Source organism: Mesoplodon mirus (genome assembly GCF_964341445.2).
Source record: "Mesoplodon mirus genome assembly, chromosome: 2".
Lineage (NCBI taxonomy): Eukaryota > Metazoa > Chordata > Mammalia > Artiodactyla > Ziphiidae > Mesoplodon > Mesoplodon mirus.
In genome coordinates this window covers 204,014,155-204,029,979 of record NC_138977.1, presented here as the reverse complement: position 1 = coordinate 204,029,979, position 15,825 = coordinate 204,014,155, and the positions used below count along the sequence as shown (strand labels likewise).

At 55.4% G+C, this 15,825-nt stretch overlaps 3 protein-coding genes across 16 annotated transcripts in view; 1 reads left to right on the top strand and 2 right to left on the bottom strand.

Annotated features, from left to right (window-relative positions):
• The window catches only part of LOC309816317 (uncharacterized protein C10orf95 homolog), a gene marked incomplete at its 5' end in the record, with an annotated part of 234,588 nt that overhangs the window by 37,493 nt on the left and 181,270 nt on the right, over positions 1-15,825 (top strand). The window lies entirely within an intron of this gene.
• NFKB2 (nuclear factor kappa B subunit 2) lies at positions 44-7,795 on the bottom strand. 2 transcript variants are annotated; one of them, XM_082633633.1, is made up of 23 exons: positions 7,686-7,795; positions 6,334-6,425; positions 5,968-6,049; positions 5,810-5,850; positions 5,456-5,554; positions 5,227-5,378; positions 4,862-4,968; positions 4,609-4,767; positions 4,215-4,319; positions 4,001-4,086; positions 3,784-3,922; positions 3,417-3,545; positions 3,083-3,292; positions 2,862-3,003; positions 2,360-2,474; positions 2,071-2,284; positions 1,753-1,922; positions 1,526-1,628; positions 1,245-1,396; positions 1,046-1,115; positions 645-817; positions 420-531; positions 44-317 (listed from the first exon to the last, which is right to left on the bottom strand). In XM_082633633.1, the coding sequence occupies exons 2-23, from the start codon at positions 6,352-6,354 to the stop codon at positions 196-198; spliced, it is 2,703 nt and encodes a 900-aa protein (XP_082489759.1). In that variant the 5' UTR covers positions 6,355-6,425; positions 7,686-7,795; the 3' UTR covers positions 44-195. The 2 variants fall into 2 exon arrangements, with proteins under 2 accessions (XP_082489759.1, XP_082489758.1); XM_082633632.1 differs by lacking the exon at positions 7,686-7,795 and having other exon boundaries at positions 6,334-6,709.
• Positions 13,594-15,825, bottom strand: part of GBF1 (golgi brefeldin A resistant guanine nucleotide exchange factor 1) — a 123,836-nt gene continuing 121,604 nt past the window's right edge. For all 13 annotated transcript variants that reach the window (XM_082630279.1, XM_082630286.1, XM_082630282.1 and 10 more), the window contains 4 exons: positions 15,522-15,635; positions 15,192-15,372; positions 14,913-15,041; positions 13,594-14,445 (listed from right to left, as the gene is read on the bottom strand). In XM_082630279.1, coding sequence (XP_082486405.1) covers positions 14,165-14,445; positions 14,913-15,041; positions 15,192-15,372; positions 15,522-15,635 — 705 coding nt within the window. In that variant the 3' untranslated portion in view covers positions 13,594-14,164. The remainder of the gene's footprint in view (positions 14,446-14,912; positions 15,042-15,191; positions 15,373-15,521; positions 15,636-15,825) is intronic.

Below are 15,825 nucleotides of genomic sequence, written 5' to 3'. Positions count from 1 at the left end.
GGTTCCCAGGAACAAAAGTCACACACATCAGGGGCTGCTCTAAGTTGGGGAGGAGGCCACGCCCCCTCCCTTTCTCATGAGAATCTTTTATTTGCCCCAACTGAAGGGTGGGCACGGGGTGTTAAATAAGAACTGGAATAGGTGGGGACACTGTACAGAGGGGCCCAGGAAGGGGGCTGGTGGGTGGGCAGCAGTTCAGTGCACCTGAGGCTGGGGATGTCCGTGGCAGAGCCCTCCTGGTGGCTCAGGAGGGGGGCCCAGCTTCTCTGCTTCCTGTTCCACCGACTGGCTCCCGTATGCACTGTCCTCCTTCACCTCTGCTGGGCGAGTGGACACAGGGAAGGGCATAGGGAAGAGTCAAGGCCTCAGGCCTCCCACCCTCCAAGCCCAGATCCACCTTTCAGGTAGGGCCCCTTTACCTGTGCTAGGCAGCTTTTCTCGGGTCTCAGGACCCCTCAGCAGCCTCACTCCCTCCTCCAGGCCCATGTCAGACAGGGCATCCAGTAGGCCCGCCAAGTCCCCACCAGCCAGCTGAGAAGAAGGAAGAGGCATGAGACTTGAGTTATGGTTAGGGTGTGGTGTCCCCAAAGAAGCACCAGAGATCTGAGATTGGGGCATGGAGCACGGGACAGGGACCGACTGACCTTGTAACTGCGTAGGAGACTGCCGCTGGGTGAGGCTGTCTTTCGATACGTGTCCACCAGACTGCGCAGACCCAGCCGTTCTGCCAGCTCTGCCCAGCTGCCCTGGGCTCCTGGCCCATCTAGCAGATGCTCCAGGTTCTGTAGGACTGTATCCTCGAGTGGCATCTCTGGCCCTGAGGGGGACACACACATAACGTGTTAGTTACCCCCCGGAGATGGGCAAAAACACAGCTGAATGCCACCTTTCTCACATGGTAACCTGACAGATAAGGCAGGAAGGGCCACTGGGGGCAATGGACGGAGGACAGGGATGGAGGAAGGGAGACCTCCTTGAGTGGCCCTGAAGAAGAGACCTCTGTGAGCAGTGGTCTGGGGTCTGGCAATGGGTGGGGAGATCTCACCTGCAGGGCTAGGTGGGGTCAGGGGGGGCGCCATGGTGTCCTGAGCAGCATTTAGCAGCAAGGTCTTCACCTGGGGAGACAGCCTCAGCCTTGACTACCTCCCATCACAGTCCTTAAGCCCAGGTACCAGATACTCAGGACACATCTATAAACCCAGCTGCCCCATCCCCTGGTACTTCTAGTCCCAGGCTGGCCTCACCTTGCTGCTGCGAGTGAGGTCAAGAGGTGTGTGGCCCCGAAAGCTGCCTCGGGTGTCCCTCTCAGGGCCCTCAGAATCTGAGTCACTACCAGAGGTGGGGGGCGAAGGCAGTGGGCACAGGGGCTCCTCGTTCTCTGCGTGGATGTCGGCACCTGGGTGAGGGGGTAGTCATGGAGAGGTACAACAGGAGCCCACATTAAGGATGCAAAGTGGGGGGACTGGGAGGCCCCCCCTTTCCTTCCCCCCAGCCCTGTTCATATGCCCCTGAGAGTGAGACTGACCAGCCTTCAGAAGGAGGCGGGTGAGGGTCGGGGATCCCAGTCCAGCTGCCAGGTGTAGGGGTGTGTTTCCCGCAAAGGTACGGGCATTCACGTTGGCCCGGAGCTGTGGGGTGCAAAGGAGTGGTTGATCACAGCACCGACTGATTGGCTGTCCCTCCGCCACACCCTCCCCATCCCTAGTCCCTCCACACCCTTGGCTCCATGCCTTCCACAATCCTCAGTCCCACCTTGGTGACCAGATGGGTGACCAACCCCAGCTCCTCCATTTCTGTGGCTAGATGCAGGGCTGTTCGGCCCCCCTGCCGCTCTGCAGCCTCCACTTCAGCCCCGTGGTCCACCAGCAGATCCAGGCACTCGGGGCTTCGGGCACGGACCGCCAGGTGTACTGGGTACAGCCCTAGTGACACAGGATGCTCAGCCTGCAGCTGTGCCCCCAATGTGACCCCTTGACCATCTGACCTCGATGCCTCATGTCCACTACAGGCACTCACCAGGTACCCTCCCTGGTCCCCACCTTTGCCCGCTGGTCCAGGTGATGAACTCACCTTCGAAGTCTGGCACATGCAAGAGTTGGGGCATGCTGGGAACCCCACTCCGCAGCAGGGTGCGCAGCAGGTCAGGGGCACTGGCACGTGCCCGAAGTGCCAGGTGCACGGCTGAGTCTCCATGCCGATCCAGCAGTGCTGGATCTGCGCCCACCTGCAGCAGGAAGCTCACCACGCTGGTCTGCCCAGTGATCACTGCCAGATGCAGGGGCGTCTGGGGAGGCAGGCAGAGTGAGCCAGGCCTGCTCCTGGCCTCGGCCCACCTGACTTCCAACCCCTACCCCCTCACCTGGTGCAGGTGGTTGGTGAGATTAACAACGCCGAGGTGCGGGGCGTGGTAGATGACGTGTGCTATTTGCTCGATGACGCTGGTCTGCCCGTGGATGATGGCCAAGTGCAGCGGCCTGAGGGTTGGGGAGTGAGACTCTGGCCTAGCAAGCCCAGCAACTCAGCATCCTTCACTCTCAAAACCCCGCCACCTCCACAACCTCTCTCCCTCGGCCCCGTCCAGCCCAGACATCTCCAAGGACATCGCTGCACCTGAACTTAATACTTCCGAGCACCTTTTGCGCTAAGTACGTACTATTATTGTGCCCCTTTAAAACTGAAGTGTGCAGAGATTAAGTATCTTGGACAAAACTAGAGCATAGCGAGGCCAGACTTGAAACCGGGTGTGTCCAACTCTAGAGCCCTGGCTCTTTTTAAGTCCCTTTCCCGCCCCGCACCTCACGGCCTTCCACCCGCGCCAAGCCCAGGACCCCGCCCGCCTGGCCGCCCGCCCTCCCACCTACGTGTCTCCGTTCTCGTCCTGCGCGGTCAGCAGGTGGCGCTGTCCCGCCAGCAGCGCGCGCGCGTCTGCCGTGACGCCGTAGTCGAGCAAGGCTCGGGCGCTGCGCTGCGCCAGGCCGAACAGGCGCGCGTTGTATTCCCGGGCTGGGGGCGACAGGGGCTGTGGGCGTGGGCTAGGTCCCCACCCGCAGCGTCCCGACCGCCTGGATTCCCGAGGCCATACCTCGATGCAGCAGCTCCGGGGCCTGCTGTTCGCGCTGGAGGGTCCCGGCGGGGGAGCTCGGCTCTGCTGCTTCCTCCCCAGCATCCACTCTAGGCGCCTCGGAGGCCATCTGCGCCCCGCCCCCGCCTCCCGGGTAGCAGCCCATTGGGGCCGCACCGGACTGGTAGGGGCTGTAGGCCAAGGAGGAGGAGAAAAAGCCGAGGCTGCCACCTGTGGACACAGGCAGGACTGTGGGGAGGGGGCACCAGGAGGACTCTTCCAGATTTCTTCCCCCACAACTTTTCTCCCCTTTACCCCTCCCTCATCCATTCCCCTTCCTGCCACCAGCACTCACCTCCTCCTCCAGCTCCTCCATAACCCCCAGCCGGGCCCCCAGAGCCTCCACCCATGTGGGAGCCACCCCCAAAGGGCTGGGAGAAGGTGGGCAAGGCTTTCCTCCGCTTCCGCTGCACCTCCTCCTTGTCTGGGGGGAGAGGCAAATGAGATGTTAAAACCCCAACTCACGCCTTGCCTCAAGAGCCCTGTCCCATGTTTGGTAATGGCCTTTCCCCTGAAAGCCCTCAGGCTGGCTCCCAGTGTCACCTCTTCCTGGGACCTTCCCTACTGCTGATTTGACTCATGGGTCCCCTGATCTAGTTCTTGGGACCCTCCAGCCAAGCCCCCACCCTCCAGCCCCCGTGGGATCTTCAGCCCAGCTCCACCTTCCACCAGAGGATAATAGGTGAACTGTTTGGAGTCAGAGACATCCCCCCCACGCTTGCGTTTCAGTTGCAGGAACACAGTTACAGGACGCTCAATCTTCATCTTGTGATAGGGAGGTGTCCGGAACACAATGGCATACTATGGGGAAGGAGAACATAAGGTGTATTAAGGCCTTGGCCTAGTTTGGGCTCAGGCCCAGCCCTGACCCTAGGGTACCTGTTTGTGAACATCTGTAGGAGAGAAGTCCCCAAAGGCCTGCCATCCATTCTCATCATCCTCATAGAACCGAACCTCAATGTCATCTACAGGGGAAATTGAAGTTTGGCCACAGCTCCTAGTAGAATCTCCAGGGCCATTTGTCCTGAAGCTGTCCTGGTCCCCAAGCTTGATACCCAACATCCCTAGCTCCCAGCCTAGGCTCCAGCCTCACCTTTCTGCACCTTGTCACAAAGCAGATAAACCTCATCTCCACCCCGCACAGAGCCAGCTGTCTTGTCCATTCGAGAAATCTTCAGGTTTGAGGCTCCAGGAGACTCTATGGAGATGGGATATCAATTACTTGAGAGGATATAATAGCCATGGTCCCAATTATGGAGCCAGGGGCTTTGTATTATCTGAACAACCCCAAGAGGTACAGGAACTGCTAGTATCTTCATTTACTCAAGATGGAAGCCATACTCAGAGAGGGGAAATGACTTGCTCAAGATCACTCAGCTCATACATGGTGAGGCCAAGTTCAAACCCAGGCCTATCTGACTCCACAGTTCAAGGTTGCCCTCCATGCTCCCTCTGGCGCCCAGGCCCCAGGTGATCAGGATACTCACTGCTGTCATGGATGGGCTGAGAGATAACTGGCTTCAGGGGCAGAGAGAAGGAGCCATCACTGGCTCGAAGGAAGGCAGAAAAGCGCAGCCGCACAATGCTCAGATCCATCACCTTCTTTAGCTCCTTGGCCTCCTGCTCCAGCTCCCGACGCTCGGCCTCTGGGCAGCGGGCACACATGTGACCCCTGGACTCCTCCTCCTTCTCTACTCCTTCCATGACCACCTCCCATGACTCCCTCCATCTCCTCCATACCCGTAAGGCCCTGGGGCCTGGAGCGAAGCCGCTGTCTTTGAAGTTTTTGTATCATAATCTCCATCATGTTCTTCTTGGTCACATGCAGGACACCCAGGTTGTTAAATCTGGGTAGGGGAGGGGAGGAGTCAGAGGCCTTGCAGGCAGTTCTTTTCTCCTGAGGCACCCTCCCCACTGCCAGGGCTCAGCTCAGCCCTACTTCCTCTAGGAAGCTTTTCTAGTTTTCACTTGGGGCCTTGGGTTCTAGGGCCAACCAGGGTCTCTCCCCTTGGTCAGATGCTAAGCTCACAGAGGTGGGCTGGGGCCTAGAACTGGCAAGCAATGAGGGGGCACGCCAGTGGGGACCAGGGGTAGGGGGCACCTACTGGGCAGTCATGTCCTTGGGCCCCACAGACACTGCGCAGACCCCCAGCTCCGAGCATTGCTTGCCCACCAAACTGTGGGCGTGAGCACGAGGCGGGTCACTGTGTGTTACCAGGTCCACCTCGATCTTGGCCGGTCCCTCGTAGTTACAGATCTGTGAGGGGTGAGGGCTGTCAGTAATGCCCATGAACACTGTCCACTAGCCCACCCTCCAGCACTATCCTGGCTTACCTTGACAGTGGGATAAGTCTTCCGACCCTTCTCGCTGGAGGCACCTGGCAGTCCTCCGTGGGAAGGGCCTTCACAGCCATATCGAAATCGGAAGCCTCGCTGAAGGTGCCAGGGCACAGTGACATTGTGACCAGGAGAGACACCACCCCCCCCGTCCCCCCGAGCCAGCAGTGACCATAATGACTGGATGTGTGTATCCTGAATCACAACCACACCACTGTGATCAGCAGCAGCTACCCATCCCAACCCTAAGTTGGTCTGTGTCAGTTACCCTACCTGTGGCCACCCAGCTGCAACTACCCCACTCGCCCCCAAAGCTGAAGCCATCCCACACTATCCCTTCTACTCGCTCACCTGCTTAGGCTGTTCCACGATCACCAGGTAGGGGCCATCAGCTGGGGACAGAGGGGCCTTGCTGAGCCAGGATCTCTGAGCCCATTCCCAAGGCAGAGGGCACATGCTCCTCCCTTCCCCTCCCTCCAAGACAAGGGGAGGTCAGGGGACTTACTAACCTGTCTCTGGGGCTGGCTCCTTGGGCTCCACAGTGGACGGGTTGAATTTGAAATCATCATATTCAATGATGCCATCCAGACCCTGGTTTGGAGACAGACTGGGGTGGCAGCTGATTCTGAGCCACCCCCAGAACCCTCCACCTCTCAGCTCTGTAAGCCCTCGGGAATGACTCCCTCTCCTCCCCAGGCCCATATGAAAGCTCCTACTGTAAGCAGTTTGTAGACAGACTGACTGACAGGCAGGGTGAGATAATCTGAGGACATTACAGGTGTCGGGGAGTAGATGGCACTCCGAAAGACGGGCAGACAAGCAGACAGGCACGGGGGGGCAGACGGCTGGCTTTGGGGCCAGGCGGCGTGACTCACTGGGTCGTAGCAACTGTCCATGTCTCTGGGCTAGGCCCGGCTCTGTCCGGTGGCTTCGGCGGGTCCTGTTCCCCAGAGTTTCAGGCGCCCGCCTTAGGTGGGGAGGAGTGGCGGGGGTAGGGAGAGACAGATCAGGACAGGAGTTGGGGGAAGAGGGGGGCCCAAATTTGGGGGAGGGTCCGATCTCCTCCAGCTACCCGTCCGGGTGTGGCGGGCAAGATCCGGTGGAGGGCGAAATCTGGAGCTGGGCTGGGCCGGCCCGGGGAAGGGGCAGGAAAGTTAGAACAGCTTAGGAAAGTCCCGAAAATACCACGGGGAGGCGGGGCCGGAGGGGGCGGGCCTGGAAATGACGCCACTGGCCACGCCCCCGAGGCGGGAGGGGCGCGAGGTCTTCTCGCTGGCCTGCGGGCCCCCGCAACATCTCTACAAGCTGAGGAGCGGCCAGACCCAAAGAAGGCCCCGCGGGGTTGGGGGCCACCTCCTCCCTCCAGAGCAGGCGTCAGGGACTGGAGGGTCTTTCAAGGCCGGGGGAGGCTACTAGTCCGGGGCCAGGCCCGCCTCCCGTCCCCTTCCCCTCCCCCGTCCTGGAGCAACCTCGGGATTTTCTACTCCGAGAGAGGCCACGGCTGATTCACCCCGGGGGGTTTTGGGGGGATATTCCTACTGTAAGAAGGCCTTCTCCCCGAAGGTCTGTAGGCGGGGGCTCTTCCCAGTCGGGGGCCCCGGGGTTCTGCCCCGAGAACCGGTCTCTGGGGCCACGGGAGGAAAGGTGTCTCCTCCTTGGGATGGGTTCCTCTATTCCCTCTCCCCGAAACATCTGTACAGCTGTTGATTCCCACACCGCACCTGCTTTGGGGGCCCACGCCCCCCCAGTCCCAGCCGTGTGTAATACATGTATGTGTCTGCATCACAGGTTTACAAGTGTGTTTCGGCCCATGTGTTTGTGTGTGCATGGTGTGAACATGCGTGTACAGGTGAGCGTCCTTAAACTAATCAGTGTGGACACATGTCTGAGCATGTATGTAAGGGCACAGGTGAACATATCTTTGAGTTTCTGCGTGAAGGGTATGGGTCCAGGCACCTGTGCACGGGTGAGTGTGTTTTGCGTGTGCATGTGTGTGCGAGTCTGAGTGCACGGACGACCCTGTGCACCCGCCGGCATATGTGTAGATGTACGTACGGCCCGCGTCTTTGTACAGGGATATTGATGTGTATCCGCATGTCTTGTTCGTGTGCGTTCTCTCTGGAGTGTGCAGATGCCGCTCTTAAGCTCTGGGGCTCGGTCAGCTAAGGGCCCTCCTCCTGCCCTTCCCGGCGTCCCGCCACCCAGGGGTCTGAACCCAGCCACTCACCGCGGCGGCGGCTCCGGTTCCGGATTCTCTCCTTGTCCGACCCACCTCGGACGGGTCGCGGCACCTCTCCAACCACCAGGACTCCAGCCGGGAAAGCCCCTTTTCGGCCCCCGGGAGGGGGGAATTCCCGTGACGTTTCCGTGCGTCACTCTCCATGCCCTTTTTTATTGGCTGAAAGTTTAAGTCCCGGACTCGCGCAACCAATCAGGAGTGAGTCAGGCAGCCCCTTAGAGGAGAAATATTCGCGCAGCGCGGGAAGCAGGAGTGAGAATGACTCTCAGGCGCTGGCTCTGGCCTGGGGACAAGTCCGCTGCGGGATCCGCTGACCGAGTGCCATTCCCCAGTCGAAGGACCCGCTCCAGTCTCCTCACACACCCAGGCCTGTCCCAGCCGGCTGGCAGCCCCCGCTGCTGCTCGGCTTTATGGTGCGCCTAATGCTTGGCCACTTCTGAAGCCGGGGAACCCCAAGGGGAAGCTGGTTTGCCTCAGCCCTCTGGTCCCCCGCCCGGAGCGGGGCCCCGCTGCCGGGAAGACTTAGGGGAAGAGGAAGGAAGTTGATCTTGCAGTCGGTTCCAGAGTGCCATCTGGTGGCCCCTCTGGAGCCGCGAGGAGACTCCGTAATCTTCTCTTAATCAGTCTTCCCTGGAAGAGACAATCTGTACCTAAAACTTGTTCTATAAATGGCAGGTTAACAGCTGGCCAGACTTTCAGACCTGAACTCAGGTCTGCGCCGCGTAAGAGAAATGAGTTGTTTATTTGGGAGACTCAGGCCTTGCTCATCGATCACGGAGATTTGGAATATTAGAATGGAAAAGGCATCCAAAATTAATAGTTCAAACTTCCTCCGATGTAGGAAATTGCCTTTTATACAGTTTCCAATGTCCGCTTCGACCCTTCTAGTGGCAGCAAGGTCAGTACAGAATTTCACAAAGTACTGAACTCCGAGGCTGGACATTTCTGGTTGGTAGAACTTCTTTTTAGGAGGTGCCATGAGTAATCTCCATTCTTGGAGGCGTCCTCCCTTCGGCTCACCGAGGTAGAACACAGGCTGTTGTTTCAGATCTTTCCTGCAACTTGCCCCTGACCTTAATAATGGAATTACAGGCCTGCAGTAGCTCTGCATAAAGGGAGACTATTATGGCCCTTGATTTGGGCTATTTCCTGTCACTTCCCCCTCTTCATGTTGCCTGCAAATGGAATGTGCCAGATACTGTGTTAAGATACTTTAGTGTAGGGCTTCCCTGGTGGCGCAGTGGTTGAGAGTCCGCCTGCCGATGCAGGGGACACGGGTTCGTGCCCTGGTCCGGGAGGATCCCACATGCCGCGGAGTAGCTGGGCCTGTGAGCCATGGCCGCAGAGCCTGCGTGTCTGGAGCCTGTGCTCCGCAACGGGAGGGGCCACAACAGTGAGAGGCCTGCGTACCGAACAAACAAACAAACAAACAAAAAAAGATACTTTAGTATAAATTCTTATTCTTCCTCCCAGCAGCACTAGGAGGTAAATATTACCTTTACTGATAAATTAAGGCTCAGAGAGGTGAAGTAACACAACCAAATACACAGCTAGAAAGGGACAGAGTGAGAATCAAACCCAGTCTCTTAACTCTAGGACAAAGCTCTTTCCCCTAAATTTGTATAAAACAAAGCAGGCCTTTCCACCGCACTGTGGGCCTCCAAATAATTTGTCAAAATCCAGGGATATTGTCTACTACCTTCCCCTGGTAAATCAGACCCAAAACCGTTAAATTAAAATGGAATGAGGTTAGATTGGTGTACTACAACTTAGTGAACCTGTGCTAGTTACCATTGATTACAACTGTGCTTTCAAAGTGCTCATAAACCAACAGCTGAAATTGGCATGAACACTTCTAGTCTCCAAAATTTCTCTAAAAGCAACCCTAGGGGTTGAACTATTCTTTTTTATTTTATTGATTGATTGATTGATTGATTGGCTGCATTGCATTGGGTCTTCCGTTGCTGTGCGCGGGCTTTCTCTAGTTGCAGCGAGCGGGGGCTACTCTTTGTTGCGGTGCAAGGGCTTCTCATTGCAGTGATTTCTCTTGTTGTGGAGCACAGGCTCTAGGCACACAGGCTTCAGTAGTTGTGGCACATGGGCTTCAGTAGTTGTGGCTCACGGGTTCAAGAGCACAGGCTCAGTAGTTGTGGCACACGGACTTAGTTCTCCACGGCATGTGGGGTCTTCCCGGACCAGGGCTCGAACCCATGTCCCCTGCATTGGCAGGCGGATTCCTAACCACTGCGCCACCAGGGAAGCCCAAGGGGTTGAGCTATTCTAATTCTAAGATTCTGAGCTGTAATTTCTTTCTATTTATTTATTTATTTGTTTATTTTTGGCTGCATTGGGTCTTCATTGCTGCATGCAGGCTTTCTCTAGTTGCAGCGAGCGGGGCTACTCTTCGTTGCAGTGCGCAGGCTTCTCATTGCAGTGGCTTCTCTTGTGGAGCATGGGCTCTAGGTGCACAGGCTTCAGTAGTTGTGGTGCATGGACTTAGCCGCTCCGCGGCATGTGGGATCTTCCCGGACCAGGGCTTGAACCCGTGTCCCCTGCACTGGCAGGTGGATTCTTAACCACTGTGCCACCAGGGAAGCTGTAATTTATCTGAAGATTTAAAAAAAGAAAAACGTTTATCATAGAAAGTTTCAAACATATATAGTGGAGAAAATAGTATAATGAATCCCCATGTACTCGTCAGCTCCAACAATTCCCAGTGTTGTCCTGGAGATTTTCACTGACTCGAAGTTTATTGTTAGTTGCTATAGCTTCATCTATCTGGACTTAAGAAACCTCTTCATTGTTTGTTTTCACTAATTTCCAACCTAATGATTATCTCTGTTTCTGTACCCAGGCCTAGCACTACTGCTGGCCCAGAAGAGAGGCACCATAAATTCACTTCATTCATTCAACAATAAATAGGGAGGGCCTATTCTAGAAATCAGTGTCCCTATTTGAAGACAAAAATCAAATGGTTGTAAAATGTCAGCTGGTGATAAGTGCTACAGAGAAAAATAAAGTAGTAAGAGTATAGAGAGTGACCAGTGTTCTCTGTGTAGCAGTCAGGGAAGTCTTCTCTGATGAGGTAACATTTGAACAGTGGGTTGAAAACAGCGAGGGGTGAGCTATGTGGATATCTGAGGGAAGCGCATTCCAGGTGGAGGCACCAGTCGTGCAAACGTCTGATACAAATGCGTTTGGTGTAGTTGAGGACCAGCAAGGAGTTTAGTTGGTAGGTGAGAGAAGTGAGAACTTTGGATTTTATGCTGAATGAGATGGAAATCCATTTGAGGGTTGTGGGCAGTGGAGTGAAAATGATATGACGTGTTACAAGTACCCATTTGGCTGCTGTGTGGAGAGTAAAGGGTAGAGAGTATGGGACTAGAATGAAGGAGGGAGACCAGTAGTCCAATAGATGGTGGCTTAGACTTGGGTGGTAGTGGGTGAGGGTGGGAGAAGTAGTCACATTCTAGATAGATTTGAAAGACAGAAGCAACAAGACTTGCTGAGGGATTGGGTGTGGGATATGGGTGGTGGGGTGTGGGCATTGGTATAAGAACCTAGAAGAGAAGAGGGGTAGTTGTACATAAAGTCAGAGTGATGGATGGTATTTAAAGTTTCGACAGTGGACATCACCCCACGATTGAATGTGGAGAAAAGAAGTTGACAAGCACTCAGCCCTGGGGCATTTTTTTTTTTTTTTTTTTTTTTTTTTGGGGCAGCGTTGGGTCTTCGCTGCTGCGCGCGGGCTTTCTCTACTCTTCGTTGCGGTGCACTGGCTTATCATTGCGGTGGCTTCTCTTCTTGAGGAGCACAGGCTCTAGATGCAGGGGCTTCAGTAGTTGTGGCTCATGGGCTCAACAGTTGTAGCATGCAGGCTCTGTAGTTGTGGCTCACGGGCTCAGTAGTTGTGGCTCGCGGGCTTAGTTGCTCTGCAGCATGTGGGATCTTCCAGGACCAGGGCTCGGACCTATGTCCCCTGCATTGGCAGGCGGATTCTTAACCACTGTGCCCCACCACTACTACTTTTGAGCTGAGGAAGTATCATAGGAAAGACCATGGGGTTTAGAGTGAGACAGACCTGGGTTTGAATCCCAGCTCCCTAACTTCCCAGGAATTTGGCCTCTCTGAACCTGTTGCCTCATCTGTAAGAGGAGTAAATACCTCTACAAGGTTGGGTAAGCAGTGCACTTAATACTGACATATATTGGTGCTCCAACAATGTCACTTCTCCATGTTAGGGTCTTACAAGTCTCTAGCTTTCCTCTGGACTTTTTGAAACCTGCTATCCTAGAGTTCTTATAGGAGACATCATTAAGACCAGCATTTCCCTTCAGATTATTCTATTACTTTCCCACAAGTTTTGTCACTTCCACATCATCAGCCATTCTTTGTTGGTCAGAATTAAGGCCTGAATATTAGTTCTTCTTGTAGTTTCCCTTGCCTGACAGAGACAACACTGTCAACAACACAAGTCACGTATGTGTGAGTTGATCTTTCTATAACAGAATGAGACTTCCGACAAATGTTTCTCTTTGCTTGCCAGCGGGGAGGGTTCAGTTTGCAATTACTCCAGCTTCTTTCCTAATATTTGCAGACCGAGGGGTACAGACTTTTCATATTCCTTTGTTCATAGGATGGCCTTCAGATTTCTATACAGTAGTCAATGTTGTTTCCCCCATAGGGAAACAGAAGCTTCTGAAGGCAGAGCTGTGAGGCTCAGAAGGGAGAACAGAGATGTTATAGCTGAAGCCAACGGCCCTAGTGTTAACCTGACTGTAGTTCCGGGCTTTTCTGCACTCATACAGAAATGTGCAAAGGAGGAGTGCAGTCTTACTCCTAATATTCCCAGGGGCAAGGCTTCTAGTTAGTGTGGAAAGCAGGCATGGTCTCGACTACTTGCAGAAGGAAGGGAAGAGGGAGAAACTAGTGTAAGAGCTGCAGGACTCGTGTCAGTATTGTTCCACATCAGGCTGTTTCTATTTCCAAAGCACCCGAGGGAGGCACTTACAGACATCCAGACCCAGCAACATCCACGTGGTTGTGCTGAGCAAAGGGAAGCCCAAGGTGCTGAACTATTAACATAGACATCTGGGCCCAGTGAAGAGGTGAGTGCCCCTAACTCTCCATGAGGGAGGCCAGCTGGTAGTACAGCAGGTACCACTCTCTGCCCTCCCTTCCCCCAGGGGAAGAGACCATGGTGAAGGAGGATGCCAAGATGATGGAGATGCTTCACTTGGGAAAGCTTAATAGTATTCTGCATCACACCCACAGTACCTCACCCCTGTAGGGGCCACACTGCCTACCCCATACACACTCCCACTTGTCTTACCCTGACGCAAAGGTAAAGAAGGGGAGGGGTTCTCCAATCATGCTGCAGTGACTGGGATAGATGGAGGCTGTGGGATGGGAAGAAATTTTCCCTCCTCAGTTCTGGGCAAAAATGAATGCCCTGTGTCCAGAAACACATGATCACAGCTATGGGCAAGATAGCCTCCCACCCCCTAAGCCCCATGGGCTCCTCTGTGCACCTGGGACTACGAGGCACATCTGAGGGAAGACTTCTGAATAACTACAGCTCAGCTCTGGTTCACCTTCCCTTTGACCCCAGCCTAGATGGTCACGGTTATCTCTGATGGAGCAGTTAGGGAAGAGGACAACTGCCAACCCCCTAGCGCATCCCTGGTGCTAAGGGGGCACTGCTGTGATGGTGGTGGTGGGGCAGCAGCAGTGAAGGAATCCTGACTGCGTCCTGGCGTCTGGCTGGCTGGTGACCTGGGGCCACGTGGCCAGACTGTTGGTAGGCTCGGTCTCATTTCTGTTCATGTGATGGCCTGGGTATCCCAAAACATGGTACCCACAAGCTCAAGAAGGAAACCAGAGGGAAAGGCAATGATGTTGGTACTAAGACATTTATTACATCATAAAAAAATCCATTGTTGTCCTTTTTTTCCATATGTACATGCTCCTGTGGGCAGTCCCTCTGTCCAGCCCCACCTGCCCACCCTCCATGGTGCCAATCAACTCTCCAAACTGACCAACTAATTAATAGAAGAGGAAGAACTAGAGGAGGTTGCCCAGGGCTGATGGGAGTGGGGTTGGGAGAGGGAAACAAAGTGCAGAGTGGTTGGCTTGGCTCTCGATGCCTGACCACGGGCAGGAGGAGCACAAGGGCGGGCACTGCAGGGTTGGTACAGTGATGCCTCCCCGAGCTGCCAGGCTGCAGGTGATACCTGAGTGTGCTCTCAGGTTGGACTCCCAGGAATGGAGAGCAGAGGAGGAAGGTCCCACAGACTGACTGTGGGTCCCAGGAGGGGCTATAAAAGTTCTTTTTCAGGTCCCCATCCAAGTAGCAGTGATAGCAGCTTGGGCTGGGACTGAAGGATTTGCGGCCCCTGGGACAGCTGAGAGGTGGGCCAGGGACAGCCTGGTAGGAAGCACTGGTCCTGATCGCTGAGGGGCCTGCCTTAGTTGACCTCAGAGGTGGGCAGGGGGTCTGTGGGGCGGGGTGTGGCCAGGAGGGGCACAGGTGAGGTGGCCTCGATGAGAGCGGGGTTGAGTATGATAGGCAGCGTCATGGGGGGCACGCCCACCTGCAGTGGGGAGGCCAAGGGCTGCAGGATCAGTGGGGGCTGAGCCAGGGGTGGAGGCCCATCTGGGGTAGGGCTCAGTCTGCTGGGGCTGGATGCCACTGGTGATCCAGAGGAGCTGCTGTTGGCAGGTCGGGGGCCCTCAGGCTTCTCAAAGTCTAGAAGGAAAGCAAGGTGGCTGCAGTCGGACTCGCTCACATTCTGCAGCTAGTTTACCAAACTTCCGCTCCTCCCACTCCCTCCTCCCAGTCTACACAGTTGAGAGTCTCTGCTCAAAACTTATTCCAGTGTCCAGCTACCTTCTATCTACCCTTTATCTCCTTTGCTGTACCTCCAGTAGGTTAATTTTGGTCTGGTCTTCATTAGCATTCCTGAAGGGCAACCTCTGCATATTCATTCCAAGTCCCTGATCCAGCCTCCTTCTCTGAAGCCTGAAAATCCCAGGCAGCTAGCTCATCATAGCTGACCTGGCCCTGCCATTTCCAATAAGAAAAGCAGGTGAACAGGATCTTCTGGTTCTTTCCTTCCCCTGGCTCACAGCCCATGCTCAGCAGCAATCTCAAAGTACCCCGGGCCTCCTTGACTTCCTGTTTGACATCCAGCAAACTCGCTCAGAGGGACTCACCACAGGTCCCCAGCTCAGAGGGCATCTCTGGGGGAGGTGGATGGCCAGGTGTCCTGGTGTCACTAGCAGCAGGAGTCAGGTGGGCTGAGGCCAGAGGTTTCGGGGCATGAGGCTCCATGGGCACAGGGTCTGCGGAGGGCAGAGAATCCAGATGGCGGCTCTCGGTGCTTTCTTTCAAGTAGAGTCCTGGCTACCCACTAGACTTCCCACCCACCCCAGGCACAGAGAACTAATTATTAGCTCCAGACTCTCTTGATGAAGATAGTTGGAGCCCCCTACCCTGGATGACAGTCTGCTTGAAGAGCTCATCTCGTAGGCGGGGCAGGAAACAGTCAATGCGCTCCCAGGTGATTTCCCAGAGGGCTGAGGGGCTGCCTCCTCGGGCATCCGCACTGTGGAAAATCTCTGCTGTGTCCATCACCAGGAGCATGTTCTTCAGAGACTCAGGGATGGCCTCTGACTGCAGGTGGCAGTGGGGCCATGAGAATGGGAAAGAGGGCATGGGGGGATATGGTAAGGAGAAGGCAGCCACCAAGGGGGAAACAGCAAGTCTTCCCAGAAGATGGGAGAGGAAGTAGGCAGCTGGAGTTGGGCTGAGGCAGAACGTACCAGTAAGTCACTGGAGCCTGCGTGCATGTACTTGTCCATGAAATCCAGGATGGTCAGCCAGAGGGCCGCAAAGGTAGAGAGCGACAGCAGTGGAGACAGGTGCTGCAGGAAGACCTATGGCCCCCCAGGCCCTTTCAGCCAAGAGTAGAGTAGGAGCCTTCTGCACCCCTCTCCAAGGGTGGGAGGCAAGCCTGCCCTATCTTGTGTGGGAATCCTGGATCAGAGACTCCTCTGAATTCCAAAATCCTCCCAGGTCCCTGGGTCCTGCTGAGTCTCCATAGCTGGGGGTCCTAAGCACCTACAT

What these genes read in the sequence shown, in the direction of transcription:
- NFKB2 (XM_082633633.1), bottom strand. Translation starts at nt 6,354, where the DNA reads ATGGACAGTTGCTACGACCCA. An exon ending in TTGTGACAAGGTGCAGAAAG is followed by an intron (nt 4,087 to 4,214) that starts GTGAGGCTGGAG and finishes TTTCCCCTGTAG; the next exon opens with ATGACATTGAGGTTCGGTTC. An exon ending in ACCTCACTCGCAGCAGCAAG is followed by an intron (nt 1,116 to 1,244) that starts GTGAGGCCAGCC and finishes CTGTCTCCCCAG; the next exon opens with GTGAAGACCTTGCTGCTAAA.